Here is a 23,436-nt window from a genome sequence, read left to right as displayed (position 1 = left end):
TGAGAGGTGAGAATGCCGCGTAAATGTTCACCAGGGAAGTTAATATACAGAATTGGGGTGTGTGGTCATGGGAGACTGAGATCCATCCTTGCAGTGTTTAGAATATCAGCAGGCGTTATGTTATGTGAGCACACACAGGTGGCAAAATGTGCAGCAACAAGAATAGCGTGTTACAGGTTCAATCCCACGCAGAACGTTCATGTGCGTGCGTGTGCAGGCGTGAGGTGGATCCCACGATGCCAAAATGCCCACCAACCCACCAGTCGCCTTTCGCCCCACCACTGGTGTGCAAAATCAGGAAGAATGCTGCCCTCCTCTGCACTGACACAGTGCAGTGCAGAAGAAGCAGCACAACCACGTCTGGTCCCAGGCACCACCTGGGAATTGGCAGCACAACGCCCAGCATGGCACAGAGGCCAGCAGGCGTGGGGCCAGCACACGCAGGTCCTTCAGATCATCCACAGAGATCCAGGAGGTTCCACCCTGCATCCTGCAAAACCAGAACGCCCACCACGTGTGCACGTCCATAGCTCTTCCTCCTGAGGTGTGCTCATCCACAGTCAAGAAGACAAGAAATGTCCACAGAACGGCACAGAAGGTGCTGCAGGTGGTGTTGCGCGGCAGGGTAAACGTCCACAGAAATGCACGCTCAAATGTCAGGTAAAGACAGACCGTAGTGCAGCAACGCGCAATGCCCAACGTGCAGCCTGGAAGGTCTGCGTGTCCACATGTGCCCAGCCCATGCACGCCCTTCCCACGTCCACTTAGTGTGTGGTAAAAACACAGTGAGAGGCCGCAGAACAGCAAACAAAGATGTTAGAATGAGAATATAGAACTAACCAAACAGGCTGTGGGGGCAGCCAACCGCGCTGCACAGTGAGTGCCATGTCCAGACCACCCAACCGATTGACAGAGAACATGTCCACCATAATGTGCTGCACAGCTACTGTCAAAGGCAAGGTGGTGTGCAGAGGAGCATGTTGTCGCCGCAAACCACAGAACAGAGAACACACTGAAGGCCTAAAATCACCACCAGTTCAACGCCTGTTTCTCACAAAGCTGCAAAGAGCATCGGTCGCATACTTGCACACCATGCAAGGGTCTCCCGCCCAATAACACGACAAAAGCAGGCTGAATGAAGAATGTAAAGTGTGACAGAGAAGGGCACAAAGTAATGGTCAGACAGACAGAGACATATTTCAAAATGTTGACAGGTAGGTGAATGTAGTTTTCAGAGACACCATCTCCAATGGAGACACATCAGTCATTGTTTTCACCCAGGAGCCCACAAGAATTTTTAGACAGCCAAGACATGTCAAATCAGGAATGTTGGGAACTGGCTGTGGCCGAGCCAGGAATCCTCTGTGCACCAGCATTTGCAGGGAGGTCAGGCACTGGGGTCAGCACCACTGGGACCCATTTTAAAGTGCTGGGTGGGAGCCAAAGAGGCCAGGGGGCAGGCACCAGTGTCCAAATGTTGCACGCCAGGCTGGAACAGAGACAACTGGTCGTTAATTGTCCGGATACCTGGCACATTTGCTTGTTTAACCACGCCCTGGATCTCATCCTCTTCTGGGCCATGGTCAAGACTGTCAGAACGGCCAAGAACCATTTAATTAATCCTGAGCGTGGGATCGCCTGAAGGAGCCAAGTCCGACTGGCCTGCAAACAAAAGATAGCCAGCACGGGTGTCAGATGGATAGCCTCCAGCACACGAGAACACACCGAGGCCGTCTCATGCATTCAGGATCCACGAAACTACTCCGCGCAGTCCAGCGAACATCTACAGGAGAAAAGGACCAACGCCAACTGACCATGATCTGCTCTGGGCAGAACTCAACCCACACCAGCGATTCTGAACTGGTCCATATCGTCTCCGCATCCTCCCAGAACGTCTCTGCTCATCTCACACACTACAATTTACATCCAAGGCACCACCAAAGAGCATAAGGCATAAGGACCACACAGCTCAATTGCAGTTGGACACAAGAACGACAACCTGTCCGATCTAAAACTGAATCTATGCACACGTTCAAATGCAATCCACAACACAATGCTAACATTGCAGATTTATAAAATGACAGAATCAAACTGACACTGTCATACTCTACCTTATACATGTACTTGGAACAAACACAATCACTAACTCAATGCCAAGTCAAACTGACAATCAACGCCAACATAAAACCAACTTTTAAAAAGACACAATGTCCCATGAAACATAGAATCTTCAAAACGCACGCAACCATTTGAGATTTGCACACTGGCAACACACCTGCACCAATGGACTAAGGCCAAGACATAACGACCATTGAAATGGGAAATCAGACACGGAATCAAACATCCTAACAGGCACCATAAAACTCTGGCCTTAATAAAAACACAACCCCATCAGGCATGCACTGGAAGAACATTTCACGAACCAGCCACAAAACGCACCCACAAATGTCCTGGAATACAAAGAACTCTCAACGTTTGTTATCTTTATTGTATCCAAACCGTCATAGCAAAAATCTTGTGGCAAACATAACGCACATACATACGCATCCAACATACCACTATCATGAGCACACGCAAAAGTGGTTTCGTCCGTCGACCGTCGACAAGCTCCTTGGCATACAAACGCACGCCGCAACTCATTTTCATATCTGCACCAGGCTTCATGCACCACATCAAAATTCTGACACCATACTTTACCAAGCTCACCACACCAATCACGCCGGCACAAGAACCATTCATCAACAAACTGGCAAACAGTCATCACTCACAACCTCTGGGTACAACAGTCCTCCAGGAGACTCAGTCACAGATACAACAGACCAGGCTGACAGCAGAGCCTGGCTGTAGTCCAGCCAGAATGACATCTGATCAAGAGAACGTTCAGAGACTGAGAATGATATAACCAACATATACGGGGTCACGTGCTGGGACTAATCAGAATGTACCACGCCTGGCTGGAAACAAACAGCCGGACAGTGTGAGACAGGCAGAAGAGCCTGGAGCCGAATCATATTTGGACAGCAATAAATAAGACAGGGATGGCAACACCTGCCATGACACCACAGTGGTGAGTTAAATAAGGCTGGAATAAAGATAGAGGAGACAGGAGACATAGACACTGATAATAAGGGGCAATGATAAAGGGAATCCAGCAAATACACACGGAAGAGTGCACCACACTGCCACCAGAACCCCAAAGTCCCGATCAGCTTCAGTCCTGCAGGATCTGCTAAAAGCATATAGTAAACTGCAAATCTATGATTGTCGTTCTCATATAAACTTTGCCACAATAAAATATTTTGTTGCTATGAGAATTTTCTTATTATATTAATGTAATAGATCTTTCTATTTTAATAAATCGAAGAACGTACTAATACATCGTTTCTGAGGGCTTTCTCATTGAACGGACATTATGTTATCCGGCATTAGACCACTGTATCTCATCGTCTAATTCCCTAGAGTACTGTTGCTCAGTTTCGACAGAGCAAGCAATGACACCTTACATCTATTCCGATACACCTCCAGTTAACATTCTTCGTTCCTAACGATATTACATGGCTCCTTTCTCTGCTTCTATCAAGAATTTCCCATACCACTTATAGAGAGATACAAGGATGACAGTGTCACATTTTAATAATAGAGTTGCAAATCAACACATGCGTGTTATAACAGAGAAGTTGTAAAATTAAACAATTATTTAATTAGTTATTTAAAAATTAATTAATTAGCTATAGAATGAAAATTAATGTTAATTAATTATATCTAGACAAAGAGCAACATATTTCCTGAATTTGTTTAATCCAATCATTTATTATCGGAATGAGTAAACAAAATTTTCTCAGTTTTCCTTAAACATTCTGCTGTTACTTTCATTAATATTTTCAATGAATTCTCAAAAGTATTTGCTGTGTTACCTCGGAGTATCTTTGATTTACCCCAGTTCATTGACTGCATTTGGAGCATGCATCCCACCAACTTCTATGGCATTTACAGGCAACGGAACTGTCTGTCGATTTAGGATAAGTATTATCGTACATTATGTTTTTCTGGGCTTCTGTAAAGGCCTACTCGTGACCTATGTATTGTTTCAGTATTGCCAGACAAGCAGGCAGGAAATAATAGTATCGGATAAAATCACTACGATGAAATAAAGAACGCTTAACGTTCTTGCCAGATTCGTAGTTTCGAGCCTATATATGTGTAAGATCGCACAGTAATGTGGGCCGCCCATATAATGGTTCAGCCAAGGTGCAGGACCGAACGGGATCAAGCCTGAATTACAGGTGGTTTGGTTTTGCAACTGAAATATATCGCAGATATCGCCATAGACTTATATGAATAGACATGCCGCTAAAACATGTGTTATGAGTAATGTATGATGGTTACCAGAGATTGTGTATTTTCTAATGTACATTGTTAGTTGTCACATGTTCAAATACAGCAGACAGCAATTTATTAATTTAATTCATATCTTTTATCATTTGATATTTATTTACTTAATTGTCATATACAAAATGTTGAAAGTAATACGCGTACCTATTAAATTTGTAAATAAACAAATTAAAGTTTTATGCTAAATAAATCATAAAATGAGAAACAATAAAACTATTGTCTATGTGAATATAATTATTATATGTATATAAAATACAGATGTAGTAGGCGTGTATAAGTCACTATGTTATTTGGTGCTATACTAAGCAAACACAAATTATTTATTTGAGCTAGAAGTGCTCTATTTCATATTTTCCGATGTTATTAAACGGTGTACATGCATCGAAGAGAAAGAGAGAGAGAGATCATCCATCTCTATCAAGTCTCATTATTCAATTACCGAGAGACAATTTTCGTTGGGAGAAAATAGGCATGCCCGTCTGTTCATGTGTCTCGCAGATGTCGCAGATTTTCTTTGTACATGCTCAAGAAAATACCATTTGTTCGGATGTCCATATACACCTAAATTGCAAACGATAAAATTTTTGCAAATCAAGTTTTGACAAAATTTTGGCACTATTTTGCAAGCAATTAAGATATAACTTGATATAAATTTATTTGAAACTGAGCGAGGTTTATCTATTTGAAAATAAGATTAGAAAATATATTTATGGTACAGTGTTTCTAAGTGGACAGTAAGTAGACAACTTAAGGAGGATATTCCTTGGCTTATTTTAAGAAGAAAAGTCATATAAACATATGTCCTAAACTGCTTTGTTTTCCAAAAAAAGTACATCACTGTTTTGTTCACTTTTCGTTTATTATAGAACAGTTTGTGTTATTGCAAATGAAACAAATGAAAAACAATAGTAACCAAAAAGAAAAATTATAACGAAAAAGAAAATAGTAACTAAAAAGAAAAATAATAACATCACAGTAACTGCTGAAAATGTCCACCTGCAGCCATGATACACGCCTCAACTCTCCTTTCCATTGATTGACGTACACGCTCAAAAATACCTGGAGTGTTACGTATTCTTTCACATCCATCTATTATGCGATTTCTGAGATCTTCTTCATTTTGAATAGGTGTAGCGTAAACTAAAGATTTAAGCTGTCCCCATAGAAAAAAATCTACTGGATTTAAAGCACGCTATCCGAAAAGTGAACGAAAACAGTGATGTACTTTTTTTGGAAAACAAAGCAGTTTAGGACATATGTTTATATGACCTTTTCTTCTTAAAATAAGCCAAGGAATATCCTCCTTAAGTTTGTCTACTTACTTAGGAAACACCCTGTATATTACAAACAAACGTAAAATTTACATATTTAAAGGAATATTGATAAATTTAACGAAAGGAAAAGTTCATCCAAAGACTTTTTCTTATGTAAGTTTTACAATCGATCAAATTATTATAACCGATTAATTGAGATTTCTGATTTCTCATCACAAGCAATTACTTCTAGCATAACTATCCGCATCTCTTTTCTATTGCTGTCTCTTTTCTACTCTTTTTTATCTCTTTTTTACGTTCGATTGATTCGATTACTCACGCATTTAGAATTGTCGTGTTACGTCAGACTGTGATCTACTATTATGTAATGCTGATGTTATCAGTAACTCGTAACATGCTCTATGTATGTATTGTATCTATGCACTTGTAATTAGATTTGCAAATAATGCCGCAAATATATTATAAAATTACAACTCACGTATATGTACATGGACACATATGTATACATATATGCAGAGTTGGGAAGTAACGCGTTACTTGTAACGTCGTTACCGTTACCGTTACTATTTTTCGGTAACGATCGTTACTTTTTGCTGTCTGTAACGATAACGATAACGTAGTTACATTTTTACAGTAACGGTAACGAATTTAACCGTTACTTTTATCGTTATTTTAATTTTTATCTCTACTCAATAAATCAGCAGAATGAACGCACAGATTCCACTCAGGCAACAGCTCTTTACTTTCAGTTCTTTTCATTAGTTACTAATTAAGTTCTTTTTATTACTTATTAATTTTAGTGTTATCATTTTAAGTAAAACAATGTGCAATTATAAGTGCAAGAGTTTCGCAAAACCAATTTATTATTATTAAAATATATATATATATATATATGTATATATGAATAAAATGTTAACATATATACACAGGTGAAAAATTTGTGTTAAATTTAACAGATATCACATGTCCCAAACGGTCCACATAAATTTTTGTGTTAATTTAACATAATATGGATATGTTAAATGGTGACACTAATATTATGTTAATATTTTAACCCAAAATGAATGCAAACTGCGAAGTAATTTGAAATAAATTTTGTGTAAAATCAACATATTTTTAATGATAAAATTAACTCGAAAAAAAAGTTATTTTTACATACATCTTTACTCTCAACATAGTTTTCTGTAAATTTTAACAGATAAAACTTGTCACTAATAATACGGAACATATCTATTGTGTAAAATAAAAAATAGGTGCACAATGTGTAATTTTTACACTTTTTTTAGTTGTTTTAAAAATTTAACACTTGAGTTGAATTAACACAACAGCAACATGTTAAATTAACACATGAATGTGTTAAATATTTAACACAAAAATGTTAACCGGCATATTTTTTAACAAGAAAACACAAATTTTCCAACTGTGTAAAAATAAAAATAATTACATTTTTTAATCAAGTACATATTTTATTTAAATATTTTATAAAAAAGTAACGAATCGTTATTTTTTTAAGTAACGGTAACGGTAACGAGTTACTTTTTAAAATTGGTAACGAGTAACGATACGCGTTACTTTTTACGAAAAATAACGGTAACGGTAACGCGTTACTTTTTTTAAGTAACGTTCCCAACACTGCATATATGTATATGTATATAATGCATACATATTTTACTTACCTCCCATAATCCATACAGGCATTGTTGTAATGAAACATCCTGCACTATAACGTCAAATTCATTGTGCTTGATAATTTCCAGAAGTTCCTTCGCCCCTTTGGTTTGTGTTATTTTTTCACATGCAGCAATGCTCCAAGAATACACAAAGTATGCGGAATAAAATGCATTGAGGTTCCGCAATGCAACTAAATTGTTAACGTCGGTTTCGTGTACCTCTTTCATCACATCCTCGAAAACCTGATAATAATAATAGTAATAAACTGATAGTAATAAATAACAGTGAATAGAATGAGAACATGAAAGGAGCAACTAAAATTTCTTTAAAAGGCGTTAAATCTTGGAAAATGTTTTGAATAAAAACTTCGCGATTACAATAATTTCCTTATTTTGCTCGTTAAAAATAACGCACCAAACAGATTATAGCAGTTATACAATGTGGAAGTAACATATAATATAACGAATGTTATACCATATTTATATTGTGATTACATAACAATTTTGAGTACAATAATTATACTTTATAACTATTACATAAGTGGGACATTACAAGTACGTTACTTGTAATATTCTTCTTGTATTATTTGTTACATACCAGTTTATTACGACAATATAATACATAACTGTGTTTGCTGGTAATTTTTACTTACAGTGTATGTCAAATTCCGTGCCAAATCATCGTTGACGTTGGCCTCGTGGATGCTCACTACGTGTACACGATGATTTTTTTGGAGCAATCCTTTGACCAAAGTCATCGTCCAGATGTGATGGCTGGTCGACGTAAGAGGTTGCACCAGCAAAATCGACAACGAAGCCGTCGATAGGGCCACGAGTCCTGATAAAATACACAAAAGTAATATATATCTCGACATTGTTATGATAAAGTCAAGATCAACTAAATATTCTGCGCTCACGCGTCGACACTTCAGAGCAGAATGCTCTTGGTAAGTCAGCCTGTCTCTATTAATATCCGCAAGCGAATAGGCAACCTTGAAATAATGAACGTTGATGATACTATTGGTGATAACAATTTATCATGAACGTTGATGATACTATTGGTGATATAACGAATGTTATACCATATTTATATTGTGATTACATGATGTGCGTTGATTACATAACAATTTTGAGTACAATAATTATACTTTATAACAATATAACAATTTATCATGTGTGCGATGCTGTTGGAGAATGCAGCTGACTTTATTTGCATTTTAAGATTATATTATCATGATGAGAGTCAGTGTGATAAACTGTTAACCATTTCCAGTACGTATATATGCAATATGAATTGCATTTATAGTAAATATGTGCATAAAAAAAGTAAAGCTAGCTGAAATGTACGAATATGGGCAGTATTTATGCAAGTATAGCTGCGATTATTTATCGTAATGTTGGAAACAACATTCATATGAATTTTACAAAATAACAATATCGATACATATAAACAAATCGGCAATCGATAATACATATGTGATATGTATTATGAATATGCGATACAAATGTATTGTGATACAAATGATACATAATAATTTCGAAATAGGAAAGCAAGTAAATGGCTATTCTTTTTTAAATTTTAATCCTTTATTTTAAATTTAATTAATATAGTATTTATTAAAGTAAGAATTTTTATATAATATTATTTAATTAAAAATTTTTATAGGATTCTGAGCATACTAATTATAATAAATAAATCAAATAAAATAATATGTTCTTAACATTTTTCTCATAGTTTAATAAAAATGTACATTGTTGCAAAAAGTTAAATTATATTGTTTCGATGTCTGTCAAACTGCGAAGTGTTCAAATATAGTAGTAATACTTATAAATCTAATATATTTTAAACAAATATAGTAGTAGTTTCAATTGAATATAATTAAAGATACTATAAGTGTTCTCCGGTTATTTATTACAATTTTTAACTACAATATAGAATATCTTTTAATATCTTTAAATCATTAGTGTCGAAATTTACAATATTTTTCTTCTTTTCTAAAGGTTCTCTTCTCTATTACGTACGTACGTGAATGTATTGATAAATATGGTTTACGTATTACCAATCAACAATAATGCACCGACAGTGCATAATCATATTATCACCTGCAGGAAACAGTTTAAAATTACACGTAGATTTCTACTTGACCGATGAAATATTGAATTTTTTTTATAATTACCGTTAGTTAGTAAGGAAGCATTATTAGGAAGTATTCGGTGTGCAAATTCAATGTTTAGCTTTTAAGAAATTGCACCTTACGTTTTTGTTTTCGAGAAGAAATTCAGAAGAAGAGATTCAATCAATTTTCCAATAGCTGCAAAAAAGTATTAGAAAATCATGGCAAATATTTCGAAGATTGACCTATATGTTATATATTTTTTCCTAAAATCTTTAATTTCTTTAAAAAAAGTACCGAATTAATTTGCACACCTAATAGGATTAGATTAACAGGCAGCAGATCGAATGATTTGCAACAAACAACATATAGTCAGCGTTGCGGACATTCGATAGCGGATATGTGAAATTAACGACGTAAAAGTTCTACAATATAATATAATTTTAAATGCAGTGATTAACACCACCTTAGATGCATTTAACAACTACCTAATTCCATAGCCGATTTTAAAGATTGAATAGTTCCATAGCTTGTGTGCTTTTCTTTCAAAGTGGTCTAGAGTTTTCGATAAGCAAAATTATCGGTATTATATTAAAAAAATTAAAAAATAAATAAAAAAGTAGAAAAATTAATTTTAGGATTGACCAATCCTGACGCTTAATTAATATCTCTATTTTATTTCAGAGTTCTTTTATAATTTTATGAATATTTATGTAACAAAAGCTTAAAAGGATAGCTTCAAAAAACCTGCGATAGCAAAACATTTCCGAAATTCAATATTAAAGATTAATGATTACAATCCGGAAATTAAAAATTACGGAAGTAACTATCTTAAGAATAAAGAAATACTTATAAAAATTTAACAATTTAATGAGAAATGTTACATCCCACTTGTTAAAGATTCAGTAACAGACCACCATCACCACAAGATTTTGAGATAAGCTATTTATATGAGCTAAATGAAGAGGCACAAATACCTATCATTTCAAACTTAACAAATATTTAGCATAATTTATTTTTGTACTATATTAATCTAGTTATATTCTAATAATGTAATATTACTGTATTTCATTTTATTAAACTGGCTATAAAAGAATAATAAAAACAATTGCTTACGAATTACATACTAATAGCTATTAACTATAATAACTAATGCATAACGAAAATGACGTAATTACTATCTAATAGTTTACATTTGTTTGTCTTTACATAATTTAGATGCAATACTCTTATATAAATAATTGTACAGTATCTTCATTACAAAGACTACAGCTGCCAATGTTACGACCAAACTAAGGACTAGAATCGCATAGATATCAATCAAGTTCTTCTCCATCCAATTCTGAGATCTGACCGGCGATGCTGAACCATTTGGATTACGAACAGCGTATTCAATGTTCCATATCGCTAGATCTAATGGTGGCAATGCACGATCTCGATATTCACTGGACAATCGTTTCATATTTTCCATGTAACTGTAGGAGAGATATTGTGTTACTAATAATATAAGATACAAATTTGAAGTAGAACTGAATTAAATATAAAACGTGAATATATACAACAAAAGAGTAAATAAAACCGAAATTTTAAATCTCGCTCTGTCAATGATATATTCTGTATATTTTTACCCTACAAAAATCTTTTTAAAAAAAGAAAAAGTATGTACGCCAAGTACATAAAATCGTATCGTTCTTTCTAAAAACAGTGTAATTCTAAAAACCCTTTCTAAAAAAGTGTTTATGAAAATTTATTTCTTCAAAAATATACATGAAATCAATGCACTTAGTCTTTTGTGTCTTTCTTCCTACGATTAGTTTTATCATATTTTACGTATATAAATTAATACAAAAAACTTGGCTACTAGATTTCAAACTATGTGACATTATTTAATGTCAACTTAGAAATTATATGATTTATATAAGTGTATACAATTCACGGTTATCACAGTTCAATTATAATATCACACATAATATCACATGAGTTATTCCAGAAACGCCAAGCTCTTACATTAAATAGATTTGTATTTATTACATTTGAAAAATATATCTTTCATAAATATGTGACAACTATGAATTTGTGATTCAAGATAACTGATTTCATGTTATATATTATGTTGTGTAGGAAAACTTGTTTATTTTTGTATTACCTGGTTTTGTAGAAACTGGTTGCAATAGAATGAAAAGCATACAGTTACATAAACTTTTGAATCAAGATATTTCGAGTGATACATTTTGTATGAACATTTGCATTCACAATTTATAGCATTTTGTGATATTATTTTTGTAGAAATCGTAATATAGTAAATATATTACAATTATGAATCGAAATAACTTATTTCGTGTCATATATTTTATATGAAGATTTGTATTTACAACTGGCGGTATTTTGTGACATCGTTATTTTCATAGAAGCTGTTTTTAATAAGGCTATTTTTATAAAATATAATTATGTTATACCTTATCAATAATCGAAATGATATGTTGATATCACAACTTTTTTGCGTTAAAACGATGTTATACTTTTTCCATAAAACTAACGTGATGATCAAAACACTAAAAAGCGAATATATGTTACAATCCACTAAATATGAGTTTTGCAAAAAAACGACATTTGAGGATGCAATTCAACATTCTTTACAAACGTAATAAGTCGCAGATAATGATATGTTACATAATTACCGTCATATCAAAACTGATGTGTATGTAGGATTAACCAGGTAACGCTTCTTTTCAGAGACATGTATACGATACGAATGCGTGAACTGTAATGAAGAGCGCGAAGATGTACTGCGTGGAAAAATCAATTGCGCTTGCGCGAACTTTGGGCAAGATATCCTGTCATGACTACTATTCTGTGAGAAACACATATCCGTTGTACTATCATTACGTCGTCAAATCGATCGGTTAACGGCTCACTTTTCTCTCCCGCGCAAGTTGCGCCAAAATTATTTCTATAGCATTTTTATTTCTGTATCATTTCGACAGCATTATATGACATGCTCTGTAGCACTTCCATAGTATCATAGCTTTTACTTACTACGTCGTATTTAATATTTTATGTTATACGTATGTCCATACGTTTATGACAAATTTTAAGAAAAATTGTGTTCATTTTAAAGCAATAAGGTAAATTGTTTCAATTAGATAATTTTCCCCATAGGTAAATTACCTTATGCTAAATGAAAAATATTCTAATATTCGACGTATACTTCAGAAAATAAGAAATGAAAACCCCGATCAACATACTCTCAGATGTAGTTGAATGCTCAAAGAGAAATGATCTGTATAGTTGAACATTTTAGAATCCAACGAATTTTGCTATTCGCTATTGGCATATGGCCCTACAACCAATCAAAATTTGTCCGATTTCAATATTCAGTGTTTTTGATTGTTACAAATAGCTTTATTATATTTCAGGTATGTATGTGTACATATTTTGATTTGTTTTATTACTTCATAAAGCATTAAATATTATTATAATAAAGCATTACGTCTTTCTATTATTGTAATAATTGTTCAATAACAAGCACTATTTAAAATATTCTTATATTACCGTTATTTATTGTTACAAAAGTTATTATATTTCAGGTAATGTATGTACATATTTGATTTGTTTATTACTTCATAAAGCATTAAATATTATAATAAAGCATTACGTCTTTCTATTATTGTAATAATTGTTCAATAACAAGCAATATTTAAAATATTTTTATATTACCGTATTTATTAAAATATAGTATAATACAATTGTACTTTGCTATTATGCATGTTTATTATATCAATATATCAATATAGAAAATATAATTGGATAATGTATATTCTAACATATGTATAAATTATAATACCTTTAATTAAATAATTTTAATAAATTACTTAATATTTAATTGATAACAACAAATGACACAAATTGGATTACAATTTAAAGTTTATGTCATAAAAGTAGGTAATTTTTAATCTGCAGATTTCATAAATTATGTTTGCTATAAATTATTAATATCGCAACAAACATATAAAAATTAAATTTGTATTAAAATTATAAAAATAATTAAAGTTTATTTAGGTTTGCCTATTAACAAAACCTACATCAACAGAAACTGATATTTTATAATTACAGTTCAACAAAAAAAGAAGCACCGAGCGAGACTAGTCGTTTTATAGTTTTGGATGCTGAACACGACTCCGGTTTCCAAATTGCTCCATCATGTCACAATTGTGAGAAATTTGCAAATATAGTTGCAAAGAAGGATTATTTTGACAAACTCATCATATTATAGTTATAAAATGACGTGCTGGAGAAGTTTAATTACAATCAAAATAAAATACGTTGGTAGACTTTCAACTCTCAAAAGGAATTTTGTCAATTATGGTTCATAAGATATCCATGGTTAAATATGAGATGTAGAGAAATTAACTGTGACTTAGATCGTAGACAATGTATCTTTCAATTATATTGTTTTAAACTTAAGGGTTTTTTAAGCTGAATACGAATCAAGTGTCAAAATTGTCAAATTAGAAATGGTGGATTAAATGTGATGGATGATAAAACTTAAAAAAATGTTTAGATTGCTACAAAAATTAATGTATAGATGTCTTTCATGATACTGAATATGAATCCATCCAACATCCAATACTTATCGAAAATACAAAATATTGGAATTAGTATAACGGATAAAATTAAATAATGTGTTTAATGTGTGTGTGGAGGGGGAGGGGGCGCTAACTAACTGAAGGACCCGAATTATTTGTATTCTGATATATTTCATATTTAACCGAGGATATCTTAAAACTGATCGACACCAAAATTCCTTCTGAGGCTTGAAAGTCCCAAAAACATACTTTATTTGATTGCAATTAAACTTCTCTAGCACGTTACATTTGTAGCTATACTATGATGAACATTGATGAAACTTAATTGTTGTCTCAAAAATGGAGCAATTTGGAAACCGGATTCATGTTCAGTGTCCAAAACTCTAAGAAACGACTATTGTTCGAAAAAAAATCATTTTTTGTTGAACAGTGTTATAATGGATATGTTATAGATATGTTAAAATAATAGATATATTATACATATATACTTTTTTTAATATAGTTCTGTAATAAATTTTTAATTGCAGCTAACACCGTTTATAACTTCCAAATGTACTAGTAATTTTATTATAAAAATTCTGTCTAACATTTTCTTTTGTCTTTTCTGCGTAATTCATCAAATTTCTTTTTGGATTAACATAGACGTTGTGAGTTAACCTTTTACATGAATATACTTCTAAACATCTTCCGATAAATTATTCTTAATGTATACGTCACTAATTACAAATTTTGTCAAAATAACAAGTACAAATTGCCTAATATTAATATTATTAATATAATACGATAGGTGAAATCTCTTATGGAGTGTCTCCAGCATGCCTGTAACGACTTAAAAGACGAAAACGAAATCGCTATAATAAAGAAATATGCAAACAGCGCGGAATATATCACAATTCTAGTTACACGTAAGAAAGTATTGAATAACACCTATACTTCCGCCCGCGAGCGCACGCACTTAAGTTATTTATAATATTATTATATATAGTTATTATAATATAAATGTATAAATATGTAAATCAAAAGGGACACCAAACAATTCTAAGCAAAGTTAGTTGCAAGTGTATTACAGAAATATGGAAACGTTTGAACTGTTTTACTGCCGGGAGCAATAGCATCTCCACTTTTCGTCTCGCTTGTTAAAAGTGCGATAAGCGATTGACATTTTGTACATAGTATATCACATATGCATTGTGGTATCCTGCAATTTCGTTTCTGGCATTTTCAGTAATGTCATATGAAAACTAATTTCCAATGTAAAACGTTAATATCAGAATAAGTAGTATTTATTTGATTGGGCGACGGGGAGAATATCATGAATGAAGTAACAGAGATCTCAATTGTAATTATGAATTAATTAAAATTAATTAAATTAATTATTTATTATATGATAAAAAAAACAACTTGTACTTATGACCTGTTAATAATATATTGTGTTTCACTAAATATATATGTATAATGCCGTACATTATATTAATGTTAATGTTTATGTTTTTACTTAACACGTTTGTGTCACATATGTGTGACGGTAACAGTTTTTTTTGTTGATTTCGCAAATAAACAAAATCTACGCAGAACTTGGCAGATTAGCAGATTTGGAAATAATTTGAAGCTATAACTGAAGTTATAACTAATAACTGATGACTTATAACTGATAGATTGATTGTGAGAGTATGTCGCTATATTGCAATGCATTTTCGCACTTTCGCAATTATTAAAACAGATTAGCTTCCAGTGCTTGTATATAACGTGATCTGTGGTGGACGGTTTCTCTCTCCGGGGTCCGATAGCGAACATGTTAACATTTATAGTTATTTATTGGAATTATTACTATAAAGATTACATTATAATTATATCTTATTTTGTTTCTCTCAGAAAAATGCAGCTGTTCCTCCTACTTGTTGTTTAATATATTTTTATAATTATTAGTTTATTTCTTATTCTTCAAACAAACGTTTAATTCTGGTGTATATACAAAACTATAAAGAATATATAAAACAATAAAAAATCGAAATTTTTAATCATGTTTCTATGCATAAAAAATTCGCGCACATCTTATACTTTTTTTCACAATTACTGTGACAATTTTAATATTATTCTAAAAGATGTCTACAGTGATACGTGGTCTACAGTACGATAAGTAGAGAATAGGATAAACTAGAATATGATGGCCATACGGAAGAGATGGCCATAGGCTGCTGTAATTTCTCCAATAATTGTTAAATAGTGCGTTTTGGTAGTCAATTTCAAAGATAATTAATATTTACTGTAGTCAATGTACATATCACTGTCTTATATACAAATATATACAGATCTGGAAACGAAGTCGAATTTTCAGTGGTGGGGAAGTCATTTTATCGAAGCAGTTTTTCATTCGTGCTATTTGTCGCTATGTGTCGCTGCTATTGAGGGATGTAGTGAAACAGACAGAGAATTGCTACTCTGTCTTTGTCGCAATAATGACATCCCTCCATCATCGCGCACCTTATGGCTGAAAATAGAAGTAAAAACAACTTCATTAAGGGGATCTATCTCCACTATCATTGTTTCGAGACTTGTACATAAGACCGTGGCACATACACTATTCGAAATAACAATATTGTGAATAATGTATAATGTTTTTACTTTCGACTGCCTGCAAAGTTTTTCATGTGTTTACTAAAAGCTGCAATAACGTGAAATAAATTATAGTTAAGTTGTCGTATTCAACGTCAGATTCATAATAAAGGTACATAAATTGTAATTTGACCTATAATTTGTATTGTCGTTATTACTATTTATTTATAAATACTATGGCCATCTATTCCTCACAGTTTGGGTAAGATAGCCGACTATACCAATAATACTAATTAAAAACTAAATAAGTAATATTGTTTTTTTTAATTATAGAAACAATTAGTTTGTTTTCTTCCAAAAAATAAAGATTATAATTTTGAAATATGCAATATAATATATAATTATACAGGGTGGGGCAATAACTATTACCACCTTAAATATTTTCGAATTTATAAGGTCCAGAGGAAAATTTATGTAATCAAAATTATACGGTACGAAGGGGGCTAACATATGGCGATAATAATTTTTGTCCTGGTGGAGGCGCTTCGAAGATATCAAGGTCACCTTCATTTTTTTTAATAGGTTCGGTATGTTTTTTTCCATAATTTTATAGAGGAGCTTAAAACAAGTACGGAACTCATGACACAAAATTATTGAACAAGATTAAATGTAAATGAAAACGATAAAAAATACATTTTTATATTAAATGAAATTTACGTTTAAAAGATGTACGAAATGACGCTTTATTAGTATGTTTTGTTGGAATGTTTTGATTTTGACATTCCTCATAAATGAGGATCAACTTGTTCTTCAAACGGATACATCGATGAAAATAAATAGTGACGTAAACTTATTTCAATGAAAACAAAGACCCTTTGAAGGCCATCTTAATAAGTTCACAGGATAAGATAAACATAAAAAGTAGTATCGATAGATAAGTCAATCGTGCAAGATGTATTCATTTGAAGAACAAGTCGACATGATGGAGAATGATCTCATTTATGGAGAATGTCAAAAAAATTCAGTGAGAGCGCAAAATTTATACGCTGAACGATATCCTAATCGCACTCAGCCTTCGCGTCGAACATTTAAAAATGTGTGTGATAAACTTAGACAAACCGGTAGCTTAAATACACGTAAAAGTGAGCGTGAAAAGCGAAAAACTAAGGAAGGGAATGAAATTAGAGTTCTCACAATGGTGGCTCAAAATCCGCACATTAGTTCGCGACAAATTGAACGAGAATCTGGTATTAATCGGAGGAGCGTACTCCGCATCTTGCATCATTAACAAATTCCATCGATATCACCTCAGCCTTCATCAAGCATTACATGGAATGGACTTTGTAAATCGTGTTGAATTTTGCCAATGGGCTCAACAACAGATTCGAATCAATGACTCATTTTTTGATACAGTGTTATTTACTGATGAGGCAACATTTACTAATCACGGGAATGTTAATTTACATAATATGCATTTCTGGGCAGTGGAAAATCCTCATTGGCTGCGGCAGATTGAACACCAGAAACAATGGTCTTTGAATGTATGGTGTGGTATCATAGATAACAAAATTATTGGTCCTTATTTTATCGACGGACATCTACATGGCAACAGCTACGCCAATTTCCTAGAGCATAACTTGGTTCATTTATTAGAAGACCTGCCTTTAATCACACGACGAACAATGTGGTACCAGCATGATGGATGCCCTGCTCATTTTTCATTAGTTGCGAGAAATAAACTTAATGAAAAATTTGCAAATCGCTGAATTGGACGTGGAGGTCCTGTAGGGTGGTCAGTTCGTTCACCAGACTTGACACCACTGGATTTCTTTTTATGGGGAATCCTAAAAGACATGGTCTACACCTCAAATCATGCGACAACGGATCATTGAAGCCTGTGCGTCAATAGCTCCCGACGTTATTAGAAGAGCAAGCCAATCAGTGATCAGAAGAATCCAGTGTTGTATTGATAGTAATGGCCATCACTTCGAACACCTTTTATAAACATTAATAATAAAATAAGAGATAAAACGTCACGTAATAAAATAACATAGTTTCATTAAAAAAAATGTATTTTTTATCGTTTTCATTTACATTTATTCTTGTTCAATAATTTTGTGTTATGAGTTCCGTACTTGTTTTAAGCTCCTCTATGAAATTATGGAAAAAAACATACCGAACCCATTAAAAAAAATGAAGGTGACCTTGATATCTTCGAAGCGCCTCCACCAGGACAAAAATTATTATCGCCATATGTTAGCCCCCTTCGTAACGTATAATTTTGATTACATAAATTTTCCTCTGGACCTTATAAATTAGAAGATATTTAAGGTGGTAATAGTTATTGCCCCACCCTGTATATTTTACAAGGTTTTTGTTTATTTATGTATTAAAATATTATGCGTTTTGCTTATTTATGTATAAGAGTTCAGTTCAAAATAAATGTTGTCAAAATAAAACTAAATATGTGAAATTATATGTATAGCTAACTGTCCTGTAATACTATGGCCATCATTTCCCTAAAAGTCAGATGATTATGTTGTAATATTTTGATAATATAAAACTCCTAATAATTATTTTCTTTTTAATTTTGATAGTAGATGTACTTTAAGTTTCAGTGATCATAATGTGCCAAATGCTATTAAACAATAACAAAAATAAACGTATGTTTCTTGCATTTTAAAAAACTATTGCCATCTTACCCGAATTTACCCTACTTAAACGATAGAAAAACTGAAATTTACGTTATAAAACAATATTTCGAGATAATAAAAAATACCAGCTTAATTCATTAAACTCTCTTATCAATTATTTTAAAATATCCTTACAGTAATGGCGGGGTGCTGCGCATTTATTATGACTCTTATGCCAATTTATCCGCGGATTCTTAGCACCTTTCTACTCGTAAATATATCTCGACCACTTTACAATATGCAATTCGTAACTGAATATTTTATTGATAAAGAAAAGAATTTTTACTTACTTTTGCTACACACATATGCGTTCGTTTACGTTGCAATAATTGCGCTTGTGGGAGGAGGTATGATAGTATGTGCATACCTTAAACACATTTCCGGACTATTTAGCATTGCTAGGTAAGAGACAAATGTAAAAATAGACGTAACAATTGTGTTTATGAGTAAAATGGTTTTTATCTATTATACTAGTAGAAATGTAGAAATATTGTACATAATTTCAATAATAAATTTATTTGTAGTTACCGTATAGAACAATCAATGATATTAAATATTTATGAAAAAACTGATCTGAGGAACAAGATGATCGAGAAGAAGTTATGTCTTGCAGTGGATGTCCATCGCACAGCCATTGAGTGCGTTTCTGTTACACATGTACGATGATCCGAAAACACTAGCGCAGATGAGCTTTCTAAGACAAAAATTTTAGAACAAAAATGTCGATATAATGTGTAAAGGTTTTAGAAGTGAATGATTGAAGTTTACTAATATCAAACCTACCTAAAATTTGCGCGCTCAGATATGTCGCAATGCCATAATTAATACACGTAATTTTGGAACACCTATATTTCCTATTTTTTAAATATTTGTATATGTGAAATAAATTTCTCTTATGTTTGTTAAGGTTGTCTGACCTATTTACGTCTACTTTTAATGGAACATACTTTAGTCTAATTGTGATAAGCGTACTTTGTTTATGCCTTAGTCTATATGAAGTAAGTTCTTTAACAAAGGTTTGCAATTTTTGTGTATTCTTGTATGAGCAGTTCAACAGGACATGTAAGCTGAATGGAACAGCAGATGTACAAAAATATACATAGAAAACAAATAAAACAAATATTAAGAATAACACTGACAAAATTGACTTTTTTTGTAACACGAGTGTGAATAGTCATTTCCGATGAACTTTTGCCTGCTGAACACGAATCCGTTGTCCAAATTTGGTTATCACGTCACACTTTTAAGAAAAATGGCGTCAAAGAGGCCAAAAACTACGATTTTGCGAGTTTTCATGACGTTAGAGCACCGGCAGCAAATGTTTTCCTAAATTTCGTTTATTCCATGTGAAAGTGTGAGTTTTTAGCTTTAAAATGCGCGTTGTTTCATTTCAATGTGATTTTACGTTTTCAAGATATAGTAATTTGAAAATAGCTCTTTTTCCCATGGAAAAGTCATTCCTTCTTAATGCTGCGTTATGTGGAAAGTAAGTGCTGTTACATTTATTGTATAATATAATAGAATCATATTACAAAAAGCAACATAAAATTGATAGAATACAATAGACAGAAAGATTAAAAGATAAAAGAATATCATATTGTGTGGGTACTTGTATATGCGCGCGCATATGTTTTCATCTAATGATGGTGCTCGATTTCTAATCTAGCATCACTGCTCCGCATTTATAAGCAACACTGTTGTTTCTGTGCAGTTAGTCGTATATCTTCAGAACCCGAATTATTGTGAAATATATCTCGAGAATGAAAAATCATACCGAAACGAAACAACGCACATTTTAGAGCTAAAAAGTTGACACTTTCGCATGGCGTAAACGAAATTTAGGAAAAAATTTTCTGCTACAACGTTATAAAAACCTTCAAAATCATCTTTTTTGGTCTCTGGACGCCATTTTTCTCAAAATTGTGACGTGATAGAAAAATTTGGACAACGGATTCGTATTTAGTAGGCAAAACTACATCGGAAATGACTATTCACACTCGTGTTACAAAAATAGTGTTGGACAGTTTAATGTTTAATTATACATGCGTATACGAAATTTAAATTCATCACATTATCAATATGATGTCCACCAAGTTTTAATAAAAAATCAAAAGTATTTAATATGAAAAACATTTTACGTATTTTCCATTTTACGTATACCTATATTATGACATATAAATATGTAGCACGCACATACGTGCGTACGCGCGCTCGCACTAATGTGCAATGTAAAAATTATATTGTTCTAGCTACTTGAAACTGCATTGCTCCGAGAAAAAGTAGAGGAATTTCTATTGCATCTTATATTTGCATCTGCTATACTTGTATATTATTATCTGTCGAACTCTTGCGGTGAAGAAATTATACAGCACTACAGCAACATGTTTTCTACTGCGTAAGATATTTCACATAAACATTTAACTTAATTTGTCATTGATTCCTATTATATCAATAATATCATAGAATGTGTTAACATATCAGAGTAGAATAATAAACATGATGAAATTAATTATTTACTGTAGAAATTATTAAATCGCCAGTCAGTCATTAAAATTGCTTATATTTTAGTAGATCAAACCTGGCATATGTCGATGTTCAGACATGAAACTTTCTAACATAAGTAACTGTGCGCAAACGGGATTTGTTAGACTTTTAAAACACAGTTATTATTCTAATTAGAATCAAATATGATTGTCGCCACATGCCCCAGTGGTTGAATTTGTAAGACGACCGCACGGTATGAGGGAGGCTCCAGGTTCAAACCTTGGCTGGGGTGACATTTTTTGCAGCGAATTTAATTTATTCATACTTCATATTTGATTCTAATAAGAATAATAACTGTCTTTTTAAAGTCTAACAAATCCCGTTAGCGCACAGTTGTTTTTGTTAGAAAGTTTCATGTCTGAACATCGACAGCTGCCAGGTTTGATCCATAATATATAATATATATATATATATATATATATATATATATATATAAGTAATTTTAATAATTATTTACATAACCTGTAAAGCATGTACTTCAATATTAATGTTTTTGCTTATTCATGTATTTCGCATATATCTCAAATCATCTCATTAACTGATTATTATTTTCCAGATACAGCATTCAGTGGTATACGGCTCCTATACGCATACAGAAATTCATATTGTTCCTGTTGCAAAGAAGCTGTAAGATGCACTTTATCAAAATAGGTGGACTGTTTATAACATCTTTAGAGGGCTTTGCTTCGGTAAAAGTGTATTAGATATATGTGCGACACATATATAACATAACATACTTTGGAAGCCAAATTAATATTTTTGTTACAGTTGTGTACTGCATCGGTATCTTACTTTACTGTTATATATTCTGTACAGAAGTGATACCAGTATCAATCATCTGATAGTATACTGAAAATATGTGAGTAAACTTACAAATAAGTGACAGAAACTGTTCCGTTTTCAAATAACTTGTTGCATAAAATTATTAATTTAATACATATACATATATTCACTTTGTAGTGTTTCTATATCTGTACATATAAAAGTAATTGTTAATTTACATTTAATATCTTACAAACTGAAATATTTTCGCGGAACCTGCTAAACATCTATAATCGTTATGGAAAGGATATATCCGCGGATGTCATATAATCAAAATGATCTTTATTAGGATATAATTATAAAATTGTTCTATTGTAAGATGATATCACAGTATACAACAGATAAATATATATGTTTAAAAACATGCATGCTTTATAAAAAACTAAAATTTGTTAATGCAGTTACATATAATATAACAAAAATAAAAATTGTTGAGAGAGTATATGTGCCATTGTAAGATCAAGAAGGCAATTCTTGTTCTAGAAATTATGTGCTAGGAATAAAATGCAGAACATGAAGACGTACTGGAAATGGTTGGAAATGTCAATTGCGCGAAGTTAGATCAAGTTATCAACTTATCAAGTTATCTACTTTTCTGTGAGAAATAAATATATGTTGTACTTTTATGAAGGCATCAAATTCGATTAATCGCCCACCTTTCTCTCCCATCTAAATGGTGAGCAAATTATTTCTGTAGCATCTTGTAGTATTGATAGTTTATGTTACTTTTATCGATACATTTAAATTAAGGACTAATTTACCTTGGAAAATACACTAACAATAAGAGA

The 23,436-nt window shown here is 32.4% G+C and overlaps 2 protein-coding genes and 1 pseudogene across 4 annotated transcripts; 1 reads left to right on the top strand and 2 right to left on the bottom strand.

The window, feature by feature from the left end:
• Positions 1-3,931: 3,931 nt before the first annotated feature.
• On the bottom strand, positions 3,932-8,304 carry LOC113561493 (annotated as a pseudogene).
• A 1,999-nt stretch (positions 8,305-10,303) lies between these two features.
• LOC113563642 lies at positions 10,304-11,135 on the bottom strand. The gene has a single exon (XM_026975533.1). It carries the CDS (start codon positions 10,919-10,921, stop codon positions 10,640-10,642), a length of 282 nt encoding a protein of 93 aa, XP_026831334.1. The 5' UTR covers positions 10,922-11,135; the 3' UTR covers positions 10,304-10,639.
• A 1,503-nt stretch (positions 11,136-12,638) lies between these two features.
• Positions 12,639-23,278, top strand: LOC113563641. 3 transcript variants are annotated; one of them, XR_003407564.1, is made up of 11 exons: positions 12,639-12,866; positions 14,564-14,683; positions 14,824-14,941; positions 19,420-19,684; positions 19,807-19,920; positions 20,190-20,280; positions 21,532-21,677; positions 22,383-22,515; positions 22,595-22,685; positions 22,787-22,962; positions 23,132-23,278. XR_003407564.1 is itself a non-coding variant. In XM_026975531.1 (10 exons), exons 1-9 carry the CDS (start codon positions 12,726-12,728, stop codon positions 22,646-22,648), a joined length of 1,182 nt encoding a protein of 393 aa, XP_026831332.1. In that variant the 5' UTR covers positions 12,639-12,725; the 3' UTR covers positions 22,649-22,685; positions 23,132-23,278. The 3 variants fall into 3 exon arrangements, 2 of the variants coding, with proteins under 2 accessions (XP_026831332.1, XP_026831333.1); XM_026975531.1 differs by lacking the exon at positions 22,787-22,962; XM_026975532.1 differs by lacking the exons at positions 20,190-20,280; positions 22,787-22,962 and having other exon boundaries at positions 19,807-19,939.
• Positions 23,279-23,436: the final 158 nt, after the last annotated feature.

This window comes from Ooceraea biroi, chromosome 2 (genome assembly GCF_003672135.1).
Source record: "Ooceraea biroi isolate clonal line C1 chromosome 2, Obir_v5.4, whole genome shotgun sequence".
Taxonomy (NCBI): domain Eukaryota; kingdom Metazoa; phylum Arthropoda; class Insecta; order Hymenoptera; family Formicidae; genus Ooceraea; species Ooceraea biroi.
Note: the sequence above shows the minus strand (reverse complement) of the source record. Positions and strands in the feature narration are given on the sequence as shown.